This window comes from Xenopus tropicalis, chromosome 6 (genome assembly GCF_000004195.4).
Source record: "Xenopus tropicalis strain Nigerian chromosome 6, UCB_Xtro_10.0, whole genome shotgun sequence".
NCBI classification, from domain to species: domain Eukaryota; kingdom Metazoa; phylum Chordata; class Amphibia; order Anura; family Pipidae; genus Xenopus; species Xenopus tropicalis.
This window is the reverse complement of record NC_030682.2, coordinates 138,267,489-138,290,367: the sequence shown is the minus strand read 5'-3', so window position 1 is coordinate 138,290,367 and position 22,879 is coordinate 138,267,489. Positions and strand designations below refer to the sequence as shown.

General features: G+C 44.1%; 1 protein-coding gene across 2 annotated transcripts in view; it reads left to right on the top strand.

Annotated features, from left to right (window-relative positions):
- Positions 1 to 22,879, top strand: part of taf2 (TATA-box binding protein associated factor 2) — a 55,038-nt gene that overhangs the window by 16,051 nt on the left and 16,108 nt on the right. For both annotated transcript variants that reach the window (XM_018095172.2, XM_012965181.3), the window contains exons 11-20: positions 583 to 718; positions 3,352 to 3,506; positions 4,892 to 5,006; positions 6,799 to 6,908; positions 8,310 to 8,375; positions 9,139 to 9,391; positions 9,639 to 9,779; positions 12,523 to 12,633; positions 22,224 to 22,417; positions 22,537 to 22,676. In XM_018095172.2, the coding sequence (XP_017950661.1) occupies positions 583 to 718; positions 3,352 to 3,506; positions 4,892 to 5,006; positions 6,799 to 6,908; positions 8,310 to 8,375; positions 9,139 to 9,391; positions 9,639 to 9,779; positions 12,523 to 12,633; positions 22,224 to 22,417; positions 22,537 to 22,676 (1,421 nt within the window). The remainder of the gene's footprint in view (positions 1 to 582; positions 719 to 3,351; positions 3,507 to 4,891; positions 5,007 to 6,798; positions 6,909 to 8,309; positions 8,376 to 9,138; positions 9,392 to 9,638; positions 9,780 to 12,522; positions 12,634 to 22,223; positions 22,418 to 22,536; positions 22,677 to 22,879) is intronic.

Genomic DNA, 22,879 nt, shown 5'->3' with positions numbered 1-22,879 from the left:
ATATAAATACCACGCTGTGTAGCCCCGGGGGCAGCCATTCCTGCACTGGTAGAGCTGGGGTGTTTGCTACAGAAACCCTACTATAGTTTATATAAATACCCCGCTGTGTAGCCCCGGGGGCAGCCATTCCTGCACTGGTACAGCTGGGGTGTTTGCTACAGAAACCCTACTATAGTTTATATAAATACCACGCTGTGTAGCCCCGGGGGCAGCCATTCCTGCACTGGTACAATTCAGTACTAGACTAGTCTCCCTGTGTGCCAGAGCCCTTATAGAATGGCTAATTCTAAGCCACTTTTAATTTGGTGTCAATTTTTTTTTGTTATAGTTTTTGTATTACTTTCTTCTTTCCAGCTTTCTAATGGGGGGGGGGGGGTCACGGACTCCGGCTGCCAAAAAAACTCTGTGAGGCTACGATTTATTGTAATTGTTACTCTTGATTACTTAGCTTTCTGTTCAGGCGCTCTTCTATTCATATTACAGGCTCTCATTCAAATCCTGAATGATATATGTAGAACTGAGATTATCTTCCTCTGTAAATGACTGTGAAATTTGGGATTGATTTCTGTGTTGTGTTTTTAGCCCCGCTTCTTATCTGCACTTCTCCATCAAGCACCCTCACACTCTGTCGTGGGAATACTACAATATGTTCCAGTGCAAAGCTCATTTGGTCATGAGGCTGATTGAAAACCGTATCAGTATGGAGTTCATGCTTCAGGTAAGTTACATTAGTTAAAATAACAATAAAGCCCCAACACCGGTGATCCCCATTGTAAAATACACAGTGCCTAGCACTGACGAGCACTCATTTCCATTTTACTTCCATTGCTTTCTGGAAATCAAATTGCTTTTGGCCAGATGAAGGTTTCTGTGTGAAACCTACTGTGTAGCACACCCGTGAGTGTTGGCTATAAGTATCTTTGAGCTATTTTTGCTGTGTTGGTTTGTGTAGGCCTCAACTTGGCAAACTCCCTTGCCCCTTGGGTGAGTGCTTACCCGGTTGCTGGTGATCCGCCTGGGGAGGAAATGACCAGGAGACTTGAGATTGCTGATTAACCAAACAAACTTCTTTATTTATTCCAAACAGCATTCAGTGGTATTATATGCGGATTCAGGTATCTCTCCCCAATATCCAAACCAGGAGCTTCTCTCTGTCTAGATAATCCCCCCTCTTTGGGAATATGCTGTGACCTGAGCTAGCCACTGAATTGCCCTGGACTACAGCCAGTAATGCCGGAAGGTGATAACCTTACTGATCTCCTCGGAGGGGCTTCAAGCTGCCCAACTAAATACCTATTTAATATATATATATATATATATATTTATTTATTTATTGTAGAACCCTACCACCTAGTGGTCACTACTGAACTACAGGTGAAACTCTCTTTAACCTGGAAAGAATAGTTATAGGACACACACAATTAGGACCACCTTTAGGTGTCCATATCCCAACATGGGGTCCCTATATAATATATATATTATACAGGGAAAAAGAAACAATTTATTGAAATCCTCCCTAAGGAAGAGCACAGGCACTGCTCGAAACACTGGATTTTTTTCAATAAAATATTGTTTCCCTTGAAGTTAACCCTAGCTTGAGAAGATTGAAAACAAAAGGGGGAAAGACCAAAGGCTTTTTACCTTCAGATAATTTGTCGGTTTGTTGGGGTTTCTTAGCTCCTACCTGTCATAGTGTGGTGGATCAGGCACACTGTTAAAAATGGGTGTACAGCTTATGGGTACGTTCCTGTTAGGAAGCCAATTATGGCATTAGTGGATGTTCCAGTATAATGCACAAGAGCCAGGAATATGCTGTAATTATACCCTTAGTGATGTCTTCAGTTATAATCCGTGTTTAGAGATGTAATTTCTGTCACATGATTCACTGAAACTTGTGTATTATAATAAATAATGTAGCCCCTGTTGTAAAATACAAGGATGTTAGAAGTCACTTTGGAGTTCCATGAGCTGTATAAAAGCACTCTGCTTTTGGCATTGCACTTTTATATGGTGATGGAACCCCTTGGTGACTTATAATATCCTTTTATTTTACATTGGGGTACTTTATTCACTATATACAAGGGTACAGCAAGCGCTGTCTCTGAAACATGCCAAATCCCTTCCAGGGGATATTTTTACACACACATATGAGTTAATGGTATCACATAATACTATTATGATATATTATATTAGTGTTTCATGCTTAGTGTCCCATTAATTGTAAAACCTTGGACACAAATCGGGATTTCTCACTGAAACCTCAGTACCCACAGATTGCTGGTGTGCTGCAAAGTAATCTAGTGAGAGCAATAAACCTGCCAGCGGCTCGTGAAAATGCCCGCCATCTGCTAACAATCATGTTGCGTAATCCTCCGGGTGTGTTTATAGCGGGCACAGAGAAAGGAAGTCCGCTGGTCAGACTTTTCCTACAGCCATTAACCCCAGTAGGTCCCCTTATACATAATATCCCTTTCAGTTAGCAGGAACCATGTGACAGTACGTGACATTACAGCTCAGTTCTGCGCTTGGGTTTGGCTCCCAGATATAACATACAGAATAATTAATTCTAACTCTTCATCCAGTAAAAAGCATCAGTACATAGATAGGACCCTAAGGTAATGTCACAGGGATTTTCAGTGTTACCCGGTGCCTCCAGTCGCCCATTAGGAGTAATTTGAGCCTGAAATGCAGTGCTGTGTTCCTGGTTAATAGTCTTGGGATCAGAACACCCTGGTACTCCTCATGTACAGAGGAAGTACCTTATGGTAAGTTGTGGTTGTTTTGGCCACCCCTGTAGGTAGTTAGAGGTGATCAAAATGCCCTGTGTGATGTAGCCTAGCATCGTTATAAGGGATGTAAACATACAAACTTAAAATTTAATTCCATGGAACTTTCCAATGTGCATGAATTAAAGGAGACATATAGAATGAATGAAAGAAGCCCTCTTATCTTTGAGGCAATTATGAAAAATATATGTTTTCACTTTGGTTTAAAAATTAATACTGTTTGTAAAAATGCCCCTTTATTGGAGATCCCTATAGAGCCTCTCAGGTCCCTGTCCTTTTAAATGAGGGGTGGGTGTGTCCTAACAGTCCCTGCCAGAAGCAGGAGGGGGATAGCCAATCACAACCTCGCACTCACACAAGCAAAGACACATATCAGTCCCCTATCAGGTCAGCCTAGCTGCTGATTGGTTCCTATCCTACAGTGCAGTGTGCAGGATCAACCAATGAAATGTTCATCTGCAGCCATAAGATAAAGTATCTTTTATATTGGTTTTCTTCTTCGCTCATTCCTTTGCAACATCTCATAACTGTTCTTTGTTGCTTCAAGGTGCTTTTTTCATTGCAGGTTTTCAACAAGCTTTTAAGCCTGGCCAGCACGGCTTCATCTCAGAAGTTCCAGTCCCACATGTGGAGTCAGATGTTGGTTTCCACATCTGGCTTCTTAAAATCCATCTCCAATGTTTCTGGAAAAGACATCCAACCTCTAATAAAACAATGGGTGTATCCTTTCAGTATGTGACGAGCACGCTCAGTGGGGGGCTGGTTACCTACACAACATTGTGGAGACGTTTAATATTTCAAGGGAAATTATGCCTGCTTAGTAATCCGGTGCAGTTTGGTAATGTTAATGCACTGCAATTACATCCAGTTATATATTTTGCACTTACATGTGACTAGGAGCTGCCATATTGCTTGCCTGTGCTGAGACATGCTCCATAGACAGCCTCAGCAAAAGCACCATTTACTTATTTAATTATAAACTTTGTAGTATGTAGCTTCCACTTGTGGGCAGTTGCAAATAGAAGCATATGGTCAAGATATCATAAACATAACAACTGCTGATCTTTGCCCAGTGTAGTTCCTAACTGACTGAGCTTGAATATGAGTATCAACATGCTTGTTACATGTAAACAGTTCCTCGCTAAATATAGTGGGGAGTGGTTGTATATCAGATTTTACTAGAAGGTCCACCTAAACTTTGGTAACTTTGTTGGAAACTGCTTATCAGTCAGGGACCCACTGGTCCCCTATATCTTCTCAGCCCTCCAGCCTTGCCAGGGTCTTACTTACTTACTACTTACTTTATATTTTTATTCCTGCCTGCCGCATCAGTATCTGGGATACAAGCTTTTCTATATAAACGTATCGGAGCTATTATTCAGAATGCTTGAGACCATGTTTTATTCTAGGTTGGAGGGTTGTCCATAATATGTAGCACTGTGCCTTTCCATCACCACTGTAAATTCTCAGTCTGCCATATTGGCTGTCAGTGCCTCTCTTGCACATATATTATGAGGCCAGTACACAATGGCGAATGTTGAGCATACACAGGGGGGCACTGCTACCATGAGTCCTGTCTCAGACAGCAGGTTTTTGGGGGTGACAAAAAGCCATTCCTGGTAACCAAGAGCCAAAATTCCTGTTTTTAAATTGGAATAGAGAGTGCGTTTGAGCTCACTGCACTGGTGACTTGCCCTATCCCTCTTGACCCACTCCAAAAGGTAAGAAGCATTGGAAAGACTGTATCAGGGTGACAGGGGCATAGAACCCCCCCTTGAATGCACAGGATTAGTAACTATTTTGCTTACCCACTTCACTACACACACAGATTTTCTAACCTAACAGATAGCCTCGCCGACTTGCCATACACGCACTGAATATCGTACAAACGAGGTGCGTGTATGGCCACCTTAAGCAATTGTACCTCCTCCCAAAATCCCTCCCAGGGGCCTCCCTGTTCTACTGTAATAGACAGTCCGATGGCCTCTGATGAACAAGCAATCGCAGTCGGAAGGCAGCTGTAAAGCAGCAATGAGTTCCTTACAAACACGCCTAGCATCAAGCATCCGACCACTTCTTATTAGAGCCTTAATACAGTCTTGCAGAGATCAAAGCGGCGTGGTTAAGTTCTATGGCAGCTTTGCGTTTAACAGAAAGCGAAATGTTTTAGAACTGGAGATAAAACAAGACTACACCTCTCTGGGAACTCAAAAATATGTGGTAAGATGGGACAGTAACAAGCCAGCTTCCTTGTTAACAGAAAATTAAAACCTGACATATTGGTAAATGGATTATACTGCTAATAACATGGGTACAGGCGGGTAGTCGGTGAATCCAAGCTGCCCAAGAAGGAGGACTAAAGCCTAAGGCTAGAAATTCTGTATTTTAAATACAGAACTTACTGTACCAGCCCAGAGGTTCAGCAGCCCTGTAACAGCAATGACTGCAAAGTTGTCCCCAGCAGCTCACCATCTTGGATCCTGTTAGGCCATATTTTGTGTGTCAGTGGCACTGCACATGCTCAGTGTGCTCTGGCTTAAAATGCTATATAATATGAACCTAAATTCATTGTTTTTCAAGCCTGATTCTTTAAAGATTTAGTTATGGTTTAAAATGACAGCTTACTGTGAGAGGGAAGGTATTTGTCAATAATTTAGTCATTCAAAAAGTGCTGGTTAAGTTTTATTCATAACCATTGTGTAGTTTTACCTTTTTATGAACTTAGTTGATTGTGCATAGTACTTAGCAAGCCCAGCACAGCTTGATCATTTCATTGGCTTTAGGGAAGGAACCATGCTGGCCAAGCTCTGTGGTTTGATTAGGGCCCCACGGTGATTTCTGTGACCCAGTTTGACTATGTAAAACCCTGATCTGTGCGGCTGCAGTGCAGTCAAATCCCTGCTAAACTACTAAATGTGCACAGTTTGTTGTAGGTTGAACAATGAGGCCTGGTTTTGCATCCAACAATTATTTTTTGAGTTCTGTGGTCTTGTTGTGACCCAGTAACTGCCCAAAGGCTCCATAAACATGTCATATGGAAATATTTGGCCTCCTACATGGAAAATGTTCGTCAGAACTGATTGTATCTAATGTACAAATGAGCTAACGTTCTGTGAGCATCACTGCGTAGGTAAAGGCTCTTTCACCCCCAGCAAAGGGGTTTTTAAGTTCCCCTGTTGTTTGCTTAATGGTTTTCTGCCAAAGCCTTTGGCCTTGCTTCAACAGCTGTATTTGTGCACAGAGCGTGAAACCTTCATCTCTAGAAATACTCAAAAATGAGGGTTTCGCTGCAGCCGAGCTGTGGGATAGGAGAGAACCTTACTTACATTTTCCACTCTGTGATCTCATTAACATCTCATACAATGTAGGACAGGGTCACCTAGGGCCCACCAATGACAGGGCCACCTAGGGCAAAGAAAGTCCCACCAGCACACCCTTACCTAATTCTTACTCGGCGCACAGCCCAGAGAGTCGGCACTCCCAGTACAGTCCAGCAAAAAGAGTTGACCGGCCCCGAAATGTTGCTGCTATGCTTTGAATAAAGTCGCAGGGCTAAGCCCCGCTTGCATTACACTCGTTGTGCTGGTCAACTCTTTTTGCAGTGCTTCCTAGAGCCCACCAATGACAGGGCCTCCTAGAGCCCACCAATGACATGGGCCTCTTTGGGCCCACCAATGACAGGGCCACCTAGGGCCCTCCAATGACAGTGCCTCCCTGCCAATTCTCTCCCTAACCCAATGGCAGCCCCTTGCAGCTTGGTGTCTATACTAAAATAGTATATAAATGAGAATTTAGGTAAAATATCATTCTGTCTTTGCAGCCTTCATGCTGACCTGCCCGCTTCAAACACCCAGTGCTTTGGACCCCTGGGAACCCAGTAGCCCATTAGGCTACTAGAAGTTGTTCATGCCACTATGAGAGCCAATACTAGAGGGGGGCAATGGCTGCCATTATTCATCCCATTCCAAAGCCAACAGCATATAACCTGATTTCTGTGTTTTATTCACTTCAGGGCCCAATCAAAGTCACTGTTCAGGAGCTTGATGGGTCTTTCAACCACACACTGCAGATTGAAGAGAACAGCCTCAAGCATGACATTCCTTGTCACTCGAAAAGTAGAAGGTAACGTTTGTCACAGTGCAATGACTCCTAAATGTTTTAGGGCCCCGTGTGCCAAGCCCTTATTGGATATCCCTGTGCTTTTAATCACCCTATTAATCAACCTTATGAGTACCCTCCATTGTCATGCGTGCCATTCTTATCTCTTATGACCCAGCAGATGTGCTGGAGAGGAAAGAGCTAATCCAGGGGTGCCCAAAAGGGCAGATTGTTACCTGCCAGTAGATGTTTAGATGGTGACCAGTAGATCTCAGCGTCTCCTCATTGTCCTCTAATAACCATTTTTGATCATTCTTCTGGGAGCTAAACTTCCCATTATCCACATGTGTAACTCATGAGGGTGGTTGGCCATGACATAAGAATAAGCTCCCACATTGGTAATGTTTGGGCGCACCTGAGCCCAACTGCATTCTCTTGGAATGATACATTTCATTACTGTACTGTAATTAAAAAAACATTTTTATTTACCAGGTAAATAAACCTGGTAAATATTTTTTTTAATTACAGTACCTCCCTGATAGATCTTTTTCTGGTGTGCAGGGTTTATTTGTGGGTTTTGTTAGTATATATAATCCTCTTATGGGGGGATTTTTGAAACCGTAGCACCTAAATCTATATGTATTGTTTGATTGTTTTTTTTTAAGGGCAAGTGTATCTTGGCCCGGAGTGCCCTCCATTGCTTTAAATTATGATACATTTCATTTAAGAAAATCTTCAGACCACTGATAAATGCATACTCCGTTTGCGAGATTAGGTTGTTCTTAGGAACGTTAAGGGGCCGATTTATCAAAACATGAGTTTGAATCCCGAATGGGAAAAATTCGAATTGGATACGATAATTTCTGAAGATCGCAAATATCACGAAAATGCTTACGAAAAAATCGTATTAGTCACGATAATATCGTATTGGCGATCCGAAAGTCACGAAATTTTTGTACCGAACGATTGTAAACTGTGGGAAAACCTTTCCGATGTTTTCGCGCAAGCGTACGAAAAAGTCGCGCAAGCGTACGAAAAAGTTGTGCGGGCGTCGAAAAATTCAGCGAAAATATGCATGGACCATTCAAGAGCGTTCATGGATTAGTAATTATGCCCCTAGGACATTTCATTGTTTTACTCAATTCTTTGGATTCAGGCAGATTCAAATTGTTAATGTCTATTCACTTGACAGTTTTTATTTTTTGTTTTTAAGATAAGTTTAGATCATCTTGGCTTTGTATGCTTAGCGTGTAACATGCATGTTCCCTGTCAGCTTGGTAGCCTTGTCTTGTGATAAGGCTTAATATCTTCTAAACGTACAGCCCTTTAAACTGCTGCCTTTCTGATTTACAAGATAATTATAAACTGCCATGATCTTTATCTCTGCAGTAATTACAGCTGCTCTTTTACTTTTACTGATTTCAGAAACAAAAAGAAGAAAATCCCACTGATGAATGGAGAAGAAGTTGATATGGATCTTTCTGCAATGGAGTAAGTTTAAACTACAAGCACTGACATGAGTTACTACAACGCCCTCTTACAGTAAGGCTACAGCCACACAGGGCTGATTCTTTGCCTGCGTATAAACACAGGTACAGAAGCAGCTACTATGCTCCGATCAGCTTTCGGATGTGCCTGCACCAAGAGCCACTGCCCCAGCCAGGGGTGCAGACACTTGCAGAAGTTGCAGTTGCAACAGAAGAGTGCACAACCAATATGACATTGATTTTTTGGGACGTTCGGCCCTAGAGCCAAAATAATTGAATTACAGTGACGGGCATAGGCGCCATCGGTCCTAGTACTGCATCCACAAGCCGAGGTGGTCCCGATCCGACAGATAGTCAAACCTGCCTGATCGAGATCTGGCCAGTTTAAGCCAGATATAGGTCGGGGAGGCCCATCGGGGGGGTTGCCAGTACACTGGCAGCTGAGATGCCGAATCGGGCTGAAGGCCCGTACCACATAGCAATTATGATCTTTACTGGAACCATTTGTTCCCTCCATTGACGTTTAGGGCTGAATCGTCAGATATGGAGGTAGAACAAATAGGGATTCTACCTCCACCTGATGATTCAGCCCTAAACGCAGATTTAAAAATCTCTTGTGCCGCCTGTTTGACGAGACGACCCATATCTGAAGCTTTTGCGATATCAGTGGTCTCATCAGTCTGACATTCACGCACCGAATATCTATTTGTATGTGTAAGGGCACCTTTAGTTGCATACAAGCAGACTTAAAGTTTTGTTTCCTGCAGTGCTGATTCCCCATTGCTGTGGATAAGGATAGACCCGGACATGTCTGTGCTAAGGAAGGTAGAGTTCGAACAAGCCGATTTCATGTGGCAGTACCAGCTGCGTTATGAGAGAGATGTGGTTGCCCAGGAAGAAGCCATCCTTGCCCTCGAAACCTTTCCCACTCCTGCCTCGCGCTTAGCACTGACTGACATCCTGGAGCAAGAACAGTGCTTCTACCGTGTGAGAATGATGGCGTGCTTCTGCCTGGCCAAGGTTAGCTCTGCTGCAGCACTAATATATTAGCTATACTCCTGCCTCCTTACAGCTGCTTTCTATTAGTTTGTGCCTGAAATTTAGTAGCTGTAGAATTTTGAACTTCCTGGTACATTTGAAAACAGGATAAATATATTCTGATCACATGATTGTATATTTTGTTAACTATATATTATATCTCGCATACAGCTAGGAATGAAAAGTATAGTTATTATCTTTCTTTTTCTATTATCTGCATCCTGCATAGATTGCTAACTCAATGGTCAGTACCTGGACTGGACCTCCAGCTATGAAATCCCTCTTTACCCGAATGTTCTGTTGTAAGAGCTGCCCTAACATTGTCAAGACGAACAACTTCCTGAACTTCCAAAGTTACTTTCTACAGAAGGTAAAATCTGTTATGTATTTGTTTTTCTGGTGCTGAATTGTGCATTTCTCTGACTAGACTTTCCCAGTGCCCCTAGTTGGTCACACAGTGTAACCAGGTTATATGCTGAAGCCTTGCTTTACCCCCTGTCCAATCTTGTGCCCTAGGGTTAATTGAGTCAGAGCTGCCTTTATGCACTCAGTTATATGCATTTACAGACCCCCCACGCCCATTACATTATTGCATCTCTCCGTTCTACAGAGCACTTGCTGGAAAAAAAAGGTATATTATCTGATTCTTCATGGCAAACTCTTCCTTACAAGGAATAAGGGTAAAAACAAGGATCCATTAGCCATTTATAAGCGTAAGAACCCATGGAGCGAGTTACTTGCCCATGATAGACCTCTGCTATCGCAGACGAGTAACCTCTCTGAAAAGGCTCTCCACCGGCAACACTGGAAGTCGCCAGTGGAAAGCCCTTTGCATCGCTTTGGTTTCCGAAGTCACGCAAAGTGACCTGCAGGAGCGACGCAAAAGGGCTTTCCACTGGCAACTTCTATTGTTGCTGGTGGAAAGTCTTTTCGGAGCGGTTACTCGCCTGGCATAGCAGAGATCTATCATGGGCGAGTTCTGTGGGTTCTTACCTTAATACACTCATAGGGCCCGATTCACTAAAGTCCGAAATAAGGAGTGCTATTTATAGCATGCGTTAAAAATCTTATCACTTCTTATTTTTCACTCGATTCACTAAAAGGACACTTGTCATAATTAAGAAGCGATGTTCTTGGCGTTATTTATCTTATGATGACATATTTTCAAGCAATATATTACGCAGCGCACAAGATATTACGCAGCGTGCGATATTTTACGCAGAGCGCAATATATTACGCACGTAACCATAACTTTCTGAAAACCACCATTTCCCTGAAAACTGGAGGATGCATCACTCTGGGGCCAACATATATTTGAAAAAATACGACTGCAAACTCCATGTTGTGTTGCCAATAGCTCACGAACCGCAATTTTCTTTAAGTACCGCCTGCCCCAAGTAGGGTTAATATTCACACAGATTAACACGATATTTTGCACGTTTAACGCTTCATATGTGTTTGTAAATCATGCGTTAGTACTATTTCTATTCGCTAATTAACGCAATGCGTTTTTTTTGTGCATGCGATATGCGGATTAACACATGCGAAATGACTTTGATGAATCGGTACTTAATTATCGCATGCTTTTTAATGAAAAAAACTATGCGATAAGCATTATTGACCTTTAGTGAATCGGCCCCTATAACGCTTATCGCATAGTTTTTTTCATTAAAATATGTCATTGCAAAATAAATAACGCCAAGAACATCGCTTCTTAATTATGACGTGTCCTTTTAGTGAATCGAGCGAAAAATAAGAAGTGATAAGATTTTTAACGCATGCTATAAATAGCACTCCTTATTTCGGACTTTAGTGAATCGGGCCCATAGACTCTCGTTTAATACAATAATTCAATTTTTTTTTAAAATTATTTCCTTTATGTAATAAAAAAGGACCTTGTACTTGATCACTGCTGGATCCCAACTATGATATAATTGATCCTTCTTGGAGGTAAAACAGTCCTATTGGGTTTATTTCATGTTTAAATGATTCCCTTTTCTCTGTAATTATAAAACAGTACCTGTACTTGATCCCAACTAAGATATAATTACCCCTTATTGGGGGCAGAACAGCCCTATTGGGTTTATTTAATGGTTAAATGATTCCCTTTTCTCTGTAATAATAAAACAGTACCTGTACTTGATCCCAACCCCTTTATTGGGGCAGAACATCCCTATTGGGTTTATTTAATAGTTAAATGATTCCCTTTTCTATGTAATAATAAAACAGTACCTGTACTTGATCCCAACTAAGATATAATTACCCCTTATTGGGGGCAGAACAGCCCTATTGGGTTTATTTAATGGTTAAATGATTCCCTTTTCTCTGTAATAATAAAACAGTACCTGTACTTGATCCCAACTAAGATATAATTACCCCTTATTGGGGCAGAACAGCCCTATTGGGTTTATTTAATGGTTAAATGATTCCCTTTTCTCTGGAATAATAAAACAGTACCTGTACTTGATCCCAACTAAGATATAATTACCCCTTATTGGGGGCAGAACAGCCCTATTGGGTTTATTTAATGGTTAAATGATTCCCTTTTCTCTGGAATAATAAAACAGTACCTGTACTTGATCCCAACTAAGATATAATTACCCCTTATTGGGGGCAGAACAGCCCTATTGGGTTTATTTCATGGTTAAATGATTCCCTTTTCTCTGTAATAATAAAACAGTACCTGTACTTGATCCCAACCCCTTTATTGGGGCAGAACAGCCCTATTGGGTTTATTTAATGGTTAAATGATTTTCTAGTAGATTTAATGTATATCTGTATGTAACTACTCCTAATAAGGGTATTTTTTAACCTCATTATACCCTTAGCTCCTGTATAGGGCAATGCTGAATTATTTTAAAATTTTATTTCAGGTTGTCTAACAGACATTAGTGTTTATCGATTCCAGTCTATTTTCAATTATCCCTAAAAAGTGACACATTCAAATACGTTGTGTTTTCTCTGGTGTTGTGAGATTACTTGGGGGTCCTCTCCTGATGTGTTTTATTCTACAGCTGCATTGACCCTAAGTACAACCATATCTTTTTTATACTTTTCCAGTAAGCAAATCATTGTATGACTAGAGTCTGACCCCACCATCTCTTTCCTTGCAGACTATGCCAGTCGCCATGGCCTTGTTGAGAGACGTCCACAATTTATGTCCCAAGGAAGTCCTTTCTTTTATTTTAGACCTTATTAAGTACAACGACAACAGGAAAAATAAGGTATGTTATGTAAGTTTTCAGCCGTATTATGAGTGTATAATATTTTAATTGTAAGCTCTTGCAAGCAGGGCCTTACCCTATTGCCTGCTATCAGTATGCCATCCTAACCATTAGTGAGAAGAGGAAAGTCTTATGATGTTAGTTAGCAGTGTAAATGCAAGCAGAGGAGAATCGTTTGATGTTGATAAATTTTAATCAGAGTGACGTCACAAGACTGACTTAATTTTCTGCTGACTGTAGCTGTTCTGCTAAAATGAACAGCAGGTGGCGTTGTTTTAAATTAGTTATTAGTTAGTAATTAGTGGTGTTATGTTAAAGGGGTGTTTCAATTTTTAGTATTTTATAAAGTGTCCTTTTCCTAGCAACGTTGCAGTTGGTCTTCATTTTTTTTTCAATAGTTTTTGAATTGTCTTTTCTTTCCAGCTTTCAAATGGGGGTCACTGACCCCGACAGCCAAACCGCTATTGCTCTGTGAAGCTACAATTTTTTTGTTCTTCTTACTTTTTATTACTTAAAAGAGAAGGAAAGGTAAAATGACGGGGGGTGCCAAATGTTACACCCCCCAGTAATTGTAACTACCCTAGGCCAGTTCCACTGTCGGCAGAAAACTGCACCGTCTCGGGGTACCTGAGTGAGGACACTCACTTGCAGGTACCCTGGCCCGGTGCAGGTTTCTGCTAACAGGAGCACCGACCTGGGGTATCAGGTAAGTGATTATACTTTTCCTCCTACTTTAACCTGCTATTGATTTCCTCTCTTATTCACATTTAGTCTCCCTTTCAAACCACTGCCTGGTTGCTAGGGTAAATAAAACCCTAGCAATCGTGTAGTATTCTAAAATACCAAATTGGAGAGCTGGTAAGCACAAAGCTAAATGACTGAAACACCATAAAAAAATGAAGACCAACTGCAATTTTTCCCAGAATATCACTGTCTAAAGGTGAACTTCTCCATTAATCGGGGATCATCAATCTTTGGTTGCACAGATACGGCTAAAATGCATATCCCAGCATAGGGGAAACTAAACGACATACATGGGCGATGTCATAAGATCCACATGGGAATTTATTTTGTTTACAGTTCCCAAAACTTAAAAAAAAAATTTCTTGACTGAATTAAGGGACAGAATTAAACACAATGATTATGTTTTTCCACCCAGATTAGAACATTATGTAGTTACCATCATACACTAAGTGGGCAATTGTAATGTGAGCTTACTGTAATGCAGTATAGAGATCTCTTTATATGGAACTCCTCCTTTAGGCTTGGCTTGGGATTTATTATATCCATATGCTGACAGCTTAACAGTGTATGGAGTTCTTAGTGAAGCAGAGTCATAGTGTTAAACATCAAAACCGCAGTTACAACCACAACATTTGTTTAGCTTCCCCCCAGTAACATTGGGGATATGAGCCCTGAGAGAGTTCCTGCCCTGCCTTTTTCTTCCATTACATCAGCACAACATAAAATGGCAAGAAAAGTTCCCCTTTATACCCAGACTGTGGGGCCCATTCCAACATGAACATGTATATAGAAAACAACATTCTGTCAGATCTGCTAAACATTATAAGCTCCTCTCCATATCTGATCTTCTTCCCACTCATTGAATCATCTTCTCTGGAAGGACATTTGGCTCGTTCGGTTTACGTGATCGAGCGCCAGGAAATTTATTTTAATGAGTTTAGCATGGGCGCAAGCTTTTATAATGTGAGTAGAGTTTATTACAGTGTAATCAGTGTCACAATTTGACATATAATTTGTATAGGTAGCACCGCAATATGGGTTTTAGCCTGAATCGGCGTTATGCTTTGTATTTCTTGTGTCTTTTTATTGCAATTTTTAACATACTTTGTCCTATGACCTATGGGCTGGAACCCAAAAACGGTCCCTGAGTCTAGGTAGGGTGGGTCTCCATGTTTTTTAACTATGTGCCATTTCTTACTGCATTAGAGAATGATAAAGAAAACAGGTAGAGGATAAGCCTCCTATGTAAAGGAGATGGATCATTTTCAAGTTTTATACAGTATACAGGTATAGGATCTATTATCCAGAATGCTTCGTATCTGGGGTGCCCTGGGGTCTATTTGTAATTTGGCTTTCCATACCTTAACCTAAGAAAAACTAAAAGAAAAACACTGAAATATTAAATAACCCAATAGGATTATTTTGGCTCCAATAAGGATTAATTATATCTTAGTTGGGATCAAGTACAGGTACTGTTTTATTATTACAGAGAAAAGGGAATCATTTAACCATGAAATAAACCCAATAGGGCTGTTCTGCCCCCAGTAAGGGGTAATTATATCTTAGTTGGGATCAAGTACAGGTACTGTTTTATTATTACAGAGAAAAGGGAATCATTTAACCATTAAATAAACCCAATAGGGCTGTTCTGCCCCCAATAAGGGGTAATTATATCTTAGTTGGGATCAAGTACAGGTACTGTTTTATTATTACAGAGAAAAGGGAATCATTTAACCATTAAATAAACCCAATAGGGCTGTTCTGCCCCCAATAAGGGGTAATTATATCTTAGTTGGGATCAAGTACAGGTACTGTTTTATTATTACAGAGAAAAGGGAATCATTTAACCATGAAATAAACCCAATAGGGCTGTTCTGCCCCCAATAAGGGGTAATTATATCTTAGTTGGGATCAAGTACAGGTAATGTTTTATTATTACAGAGAAAAGGGAATCATTTAACCATTAAATAAACCCAATAGGATTGTTTTGCCCCCAATAAGGGGTAATTATATCTTAGTTGGGATCAAGTACAGGTACTGTTTTATTATTACAGAGAAAAGGGAATCATTTAACCATTAAATAAACCCAATAGGGCTGTTCTGCCCCAATAAGGGGTAATTATATCTTAGTTGGGATCAAGTACAGGTACTGTTTTATTATTACAGAGAAAAGGGAATCATTTAACCATTAAATAAACCCAATAGGGCTGTTCTGCCCCAATAAGGGGTAATTATATCTTAGTTGGGATCAAGTACAGGTACTGTTTTATTATTACAGAGAAAAGGGAATCATTTAACCATTAAATAAACCCAATAGGGCTGTTCTGCCCCCAATAAGGGGTAATTATATCTTAGTTGGGATCAAGTACAGGTACTGTTTTATTATTACAGAGAAAAGGGAATCATTTAACCATTAAATAAACCCAATAGGGCTGTTCTACCCCCAATAAGGGGTAATTATATCTTAGTTGGGATCAAGTACAAGAGAAAAAGGGAATTATTTTTAAAATAAATATTTGAATTATTTGATTAAAATGGAGTTCATGAGAGATGGCCTACTCATAATTTCTCTGTTATGTCTGTGGGACACAGGGACCATGGGGTATAGCATCCACCACTAGGAGGCAGGACACTGTAAGTAAAAAGACTCCTCCCTCCTGTGCTATACCCCTCTGCCTTGCTGCCTAAAGCTGGCCATACACGTGGCGATCTCACGATGTTTCGTACGACCGTCGGTCGCACGAAACATCGTCAGATCCGCCACACACCATTCAGGGCTGAATCGGCAGGTAAGGAGGTAGAAACAATAGGATTTCTACCTCCTTCTGCCGATTCAGCTCTGAAGGGAGAATTTTGGTCAGGCGCCTTCTATGGCGCCCGATCAAAATTTTCTAACTTGGCCGATCGGCGAGCCGACCGATTTCAGCAGCTTCCTGCGATATCGGTCGGCTCGCTGACATGCCATACACGCACCGATTATCGTACGAAACGAGGTTTCGTACGATAATATCGGTGCGTGTATGGCCACCTTAAGGCTCAGTTTTTTCAGTGTCCTCAAGGAGACAGGATCTCATGCTCACTTGCATTGATTTGATTACTACGGCCAACACTATTTGGCACCAGGGGTTGACCCAGAGCTCTCCTATGTGGAGTGTCTCTTATGTGGCTTCCCCCTACGTGGGACTGCAGTGCAGGGGCTGATAAGTCTTTATTAAGCAAGCCACACAGCCAGAAAGCTCGCTCCTCTCAAGGAGCTGGGGTGGTCTGTCCAGCACACGCACGCTTGCCTGCCTGTCTGCATGCAGCAGGGGACATCAGCGCAAACACTGGTGAGTGGCACCTGAAGCCCTAACGCCATATACGCCTTGCCTCTCCCCCACCGGCTTACTGATAGCGCTATTAGAGCCGCCGCGCCAAAAACGCGCGCGCATGCACGGGGCGGGACCTTATCCTCCGCTCTTCCGCATCGCGGCACTTCCGCTTCCTCTTCACTTCGCGCCAGGTTGCGCATCACTTCCCTTGGGGCGCGCTTCTCGGTCAGACGCCACAGCCATATCCAGGGATCCTGAGCACCACTACACGCTCCGGATCAGCCAAGGGCGCAGCACCAACCCGGCAAAGCACAAGCCACGGGAGGCAGGAGCTGGTAAAAGCAGCACCTGCTGCACTTTTAAGGGAAACGCTTAATAGTTTTCTTTGGGCAATTTCTGTGCACACGGTGGGAGTTAAGCTAGGCACTTGTCCTATAACAACCCAGAAGGACCCTTTTCCAGGGCTGCTCATTCTAAAGTTAAATATTTAGCATGTGCAAAATGCCGTAAACGCCTCCCTGCAGGCCGCAAAGAGCCCCTATGCTCCTCTTGCACCAGCCAACCCGCAGAGGCACCTTCCCAGGCCCGGGAACCCTCTCCCCCCTCAGTAGATACACAGGGTGGGGACCCCTCTCCTGCGACCAACCAGGAGACCTCAACACTGCCACCCACACCCAGCCAAGACCCCCCTACATGGGCACTACAATTGTCAACAGGCATTCCTAAACTAGCAGCATGCCTTGATAAATTGCTGGATAAACTTGACCAGGGTTCAGGGGACTCCCGCACAAAACACCCTAAAAGACCAGCTCCCCTCCCTACGGAGGAGGATAGCGAGGGAGAGTCACAAGGGCCTTCCCATACATGGGAAGAACAATCCCTTAGCGAAGGAGAAATCTCCTCAGATCAGGCAGAGGGCGGGGACGACCTCAACAAACCGTCCTCAGAGGCTCTTGACAACCTCATTTCCGCCGTGTTTCGCTGCCTTGATCTTAAAGAACAGGAATCCCCTTCAGATTCATCACACTCTCTCTTTAAAAGGCAAAAGAAATCTTCCTTAGCCTTTCCATCTCACCAACAATTAGACAGTATCATACAAGCGGAATGGGAACATCCAGAGAAGAAATTCCAAACCAACCGACGCTTTCAGCGCCTATATCCCTTCGCTCAGGAAGCCTTAGACAAGTGGGCATCACCACCCTCGGTTGATGCACCAGTATCACGACTGTCCAAAAACACAGCGCTACCGGTCCCCGACGCCTCGTCTTTCAAAGACTCCATGGATAAGAAAATGGAGGGCTTTCTTAGGTCCATCTTTAATGCGTCCGGGGAGTCCCTCCGACCGGTCTTAGCATCGGCATGGGTCAGCAGAGCCGTCCAATCATGGTCGGCATCTCTTATGGAAGGGATCAGCTCCGGGATGCATAGACAGGACCTCCTACACTTAGCCTCACAGATTAAAGAGGCCAACGACTATATATGCGAGGCGTCACTTGATGCGACTCAGGTGATTAGCCGTACGTTGGCTCTCTCTGTGGCGGCCCGCCGCACCCTCTGGCTCAAACTCTGGTCCGCCGACCTCTCGTCAAAGAAGTCACTTACCACACTTCCATTCAAGGGAAAACTTCTATTCGGCCCTGAACTTGATAAAATCATAAGTCAGGCCACGGGTGGGAAGAGCACACTCCTTCCCCAACCACGGTCACGCACTTCCTTCGCCGAGGCCGCTTTTTTCGTTCCTCCAAAACTTCCAAGGCTTCTACCTCCAGCAGGGACTTCTCCCCGCAAAACACGGGCCCTAAATACCGCCCTCAGAACCGCTTCAAATCTAACTGGCAATCCCGGCGCCCTCAGCCCAAGTCATCGGACAAACCTACCTCCACATGACTACCTACCTCAGTCATCCACCCTCCCTCCAGTGGGCGGCCGACTGCTCAGGTTCAGGGAGGCTTGGTTCCAGCTCACTCCAGACCCGTGGATACGAGAAATCGTCTCCTCGGGTTACCACCTAGAGTTCGAAACCTTCCCTCCACCGCGATTCTTTATGTCCAGAGTCCCTCAAGAGACTTCCAAACAACACGCCTTCCTAGCTCTGGTACAACACATGCTCGCCGACCGGGTCATCTCCCCGGTTCCCGTCAAGGAAAAGTTTCGGGGATTCTATTCCAATCTTTTCATTGTCCCCAAAAAAGACGGGTCTTATCGCCCAGTTCTAGACCTAAAGCAACTAAACACCTTCATCAGATTCACTCGCTTCAAGATGGAGTCGTTACGGTCAGTAATAGCGGCCATGAATCCACAGGAATACATGACAGCCGTAGACATCAAAGATGCATACTTGCACATCCCCATATTCCAACCGCATCAGAAATTCTTGCGGTTTGCCTTCAAAAACCAACACTACCAGTTCCAGGCCCTTCCTTTCGGCCTGACCACAGCTCCACGCATATTCACAAAGGTGATGGCAGCAGTCACGGCAGACCTGCGGAAACAGGCACTATCTGTAACACCTTACCTAGACGACATCCTCATCAAGGCGCCCTCACACGCAGAGGCACAATCCAGCTTGGACACCGTCCTAAGGACTCTTTCAAACCTAGGCTGGACCATAAACTTTTCCAAATCCACTCTTACTCCCACCCAAAGAATCACTTTCTTGGGAATGACATTCGACACAAGGATCCAACGAGTATTCCTTCCGCCAGAAAAGGTAACCAAAATCCAATCACTAGTCAGGAAGCTACTAACCTTGCCCCAACCCTCGGTCCGATTTGCCATGAGGGCTCTGGGGTCAATGGTCGCCCATTCTCTCAGTTCCACCTCAGAGAGCTTCAGTGGAATATCCTGGATCAATGGACACGCAAGTCCCTAGCGCAGCCAATTGCCCTGCGCCCCAGAACCAAATTGTCCCTTCGCTGGTGGCTCAACCACACACACCTTTCGGTCGGCAAGTCCCTACGGGACCCCCACTGGACAATCCTGACTACGGACGCCAGCCTCCTTGGCTGGGGGGCGGTCCTCCAAACACAGACAGCCCAGGGACTTTGGTCCCCCTCAGAGACAAAGCTCCCAATAAACATATTAGAGATCAGAGCAGTCCGCCTGGCACTCCTCCACTGGCAGAATCAGCTCCAAGGACGAGCCATCAGGGTACAATCAGACAACGCTACCACGGTAGCGTACCTAAATCACCAGGGAGGCACCAAAAGCCGCGCGGCACTAAAGGAGGTAGGCCTAATACTGTCCTGGGCAGAAACCCACAACGTTACCCTGTCAGCAATCTACATCCCGGGACTAGAGAACTGGCAAGCCGACTATCTCAGTCGTCAAACACTCGACCCGGGAGAGTGGTCACTGAAGCACCAAGTCTTTCAGAGCATCACACGAAGGTGGGGTCAACCTCACGTGGACCTCATGGCGTTCAGGCACAACCGCAAGGTGGAATCCTTCATAGCACGCTACAGGGACCCACTAGCCATGGCAGCGGATGCCATGACAACTCCGTGGGACTCCCCCCTTTCATACGTATTTCCACCTCTCCCACTACTACCCAGGGTCATCAAAAAGATCAAACGGGAACACTGCACAGTGATCCTCATAGCCCCACACTGGCCCAGAAGGGCCTGGTTCTCAGACCTAGTCAGTCTGAGCAAAGAGAGACCCTGGACTCTACCGCTGTCCCCGGACCTGCTTTCCCAGGGCCCCATTCTGCACCCCAATCCGGGAGTGCTGCATTTGACGGCGTGGCTACTGAATCCTTAGTCCTTCGCCGGAAAGGTTTTTCCCCAAGAGTCATACACACCATGATCGCAGCAAGGAAAACAACCTCCGCAAGAAACTATCATCGGGTATGGAAGCGGTACCAGGAGTGGTGCGACCAGGCACATCTCCCCTGGGAACAGTTTTCCCCGGTATACTTACTCGAATTCCTGCAATCAGGTCTGACTAAGGGCCTTTCACTCGCCTCCCTTAAGTCACAAGTATCTGCACTGTCGGTGCTTTTCCAAACTAAGATAGCGGAGCTTCACGACGTACGCACATTTCTTCAGGGAGTAGCGCACATAGTTCCTCCCTACAGAGCACCAGCACCCTCCTGGGACCTCAACCTGGTTCTTCGTTCCATGCAGGAGGCACCGTTCGAACCTCTAGCTACCATTCCGCTGCTATGGCTGACGTGGAAGACCATATTCCTCGTCGCTATCGCATCAGCCAGACGGGTCTCTGAGCTCAGCGCTCTGTCATGTCAACGACCCTTCCTGACCTTCCACAACGATAGGGCGGTCCTCCGCACGGTACCATCCTTCCTTCCCAAGGTGGTAACCGAATTTCATCTAAACCAAGAGATCACCCTCCCTACGTTCTGCCCACATCCACGAAACCCTAAGGAGAAAGCACTTCACTCCTTAGACCCAGTTAGAGCCCTAAAATTCTATCTTGAACGTACAAAGCACATCCGTACCACACAGTCCCTGTTCATCCTACCAACAGGCCCACGCAAAGGCTCCCCTGCACCCAAGGTCACGATCTCCAGGTGGATAAAAGAGGCCATTCGCAGGGCATACATAGCCAAGGGAAAGCCTTCCCCCCTCCAAGTGCGGGCTCACTCTACCAGGGCGGTCAGCACCTCCTGGGCATTCAGGAACCGTGCCTCCGCGGAACAGCTGTGCAAAGCCGCCACCTGGTCCTCTATCCACTCCTTCACCAAATTTTACAATTTCGAGGTCTTTGCGGCAGACAGCGCACATTTTGGAAGGAAGGTACTGCAGGCTGCAGTTGCTCACAAATAAGCCTCGCTTCCTCCCTCCCTAGTATATAGGGGACAGCTTTGGTATGTCCCCATGGTCCCTGTGTCCCACAGACATAACAGAGAAAAGGGGATTTTGTATTACTCACCGTAAAATCCTTTTCTCTCTGAAGTCTGTGGGACACAGGGCTTCCCTCCCTGGAAGCGAACTTCTGGTTTTCCTGATTCCGGGTTTTTTTATGTACATAGTTGAATTCAGTTCAATAGTTCCTGTTACCTCTCGTTGCTAGACAAAACTGAGCCTTAGGCAGCAAGGCAGAGGGGTATAGCACAGGAGGGAGGAGTCTTTTTACTTACAGTGTCCTGCCTCCTAGTGGTGGATGCTATACCCCATGGTCCCTGTGTCCCACAGACTTCAGAGAGAAAAGGATTTTACGGTGAGTAATACAAAATCCCCTTTTCTGGATAACAGGTTTCCGGATAATGAATCCCATACCTGTAACTCAATATCATGTGCATAAATCTGCTACAGTGGTTTGCCCTGTGGCCTGCTAAGCTTTCTTATCTCCGTGCCTCTACTAATTAACTAGTCTTCATTACTCCGCACTATAAGTAACAATGGATTTCATATCCGATGAAGATTCCAGTGGTCTGAATTCTCTCATATAAAGAAGGCTGGTATCTCGACCATAAGGCATCAGGGAATTGCTGCTTTGTTAGAGAAAAACAAGCAATTTAACCATTTGATTGCAGTTTTATTCCAGATCTAAATCCAAATGTCCCTGTTTCAGTTTTCAGACAACTACTACAGAGCCGAGCTGATTGATGCGCTGTCCAACTCTGTGACGCCCGCAGTGAGTGTTAACAACGAATCCCGGACCTTGGACAATCTGAACGCCGACGTTCGCCTGATTCTTGAGGAAATTACTCGTTTTCTGAATATGGAGAAGCTTCTGCCCAGTTACAGGCATATTATAACAGTCAGGTAGGCTCTTTGTGCTTAGCCCAGAGGTTATGGTAGCCTCACTCAGTATTCAGATTCTAATCGTTTATCCATGTCAGGTTCAGGAGGTTCATTTTTAAGAGGCTTTTTTTTTGTAATAGCTGCCTGAGAGCCATCCGGATTCTACAAAAGAACGGCCATGTTCCCAGCGATCCGACGCTATTTAAGTCATATGCAGAGAACGGACACTTTGTGGACGTCCGAGTGGCCGCATTAGAAGCCGTTGTCGATTATACAAAAGGTAAAATAACAACTGATTGATGTGTTAGAACCCTTGATCTCTGTTAAGCTCTGCTAGTCTTCTATATATTTTATCTGTAATAAATGTAGTGATACCAGCTATACATGTTTGAGTAAAGGTGGCCATACACGGGCAGATTTCAGCTGCCGATCTGGGACCACTGATGGGCCTACTTGACCTAAAATTGTCCAGATGTCGATTGG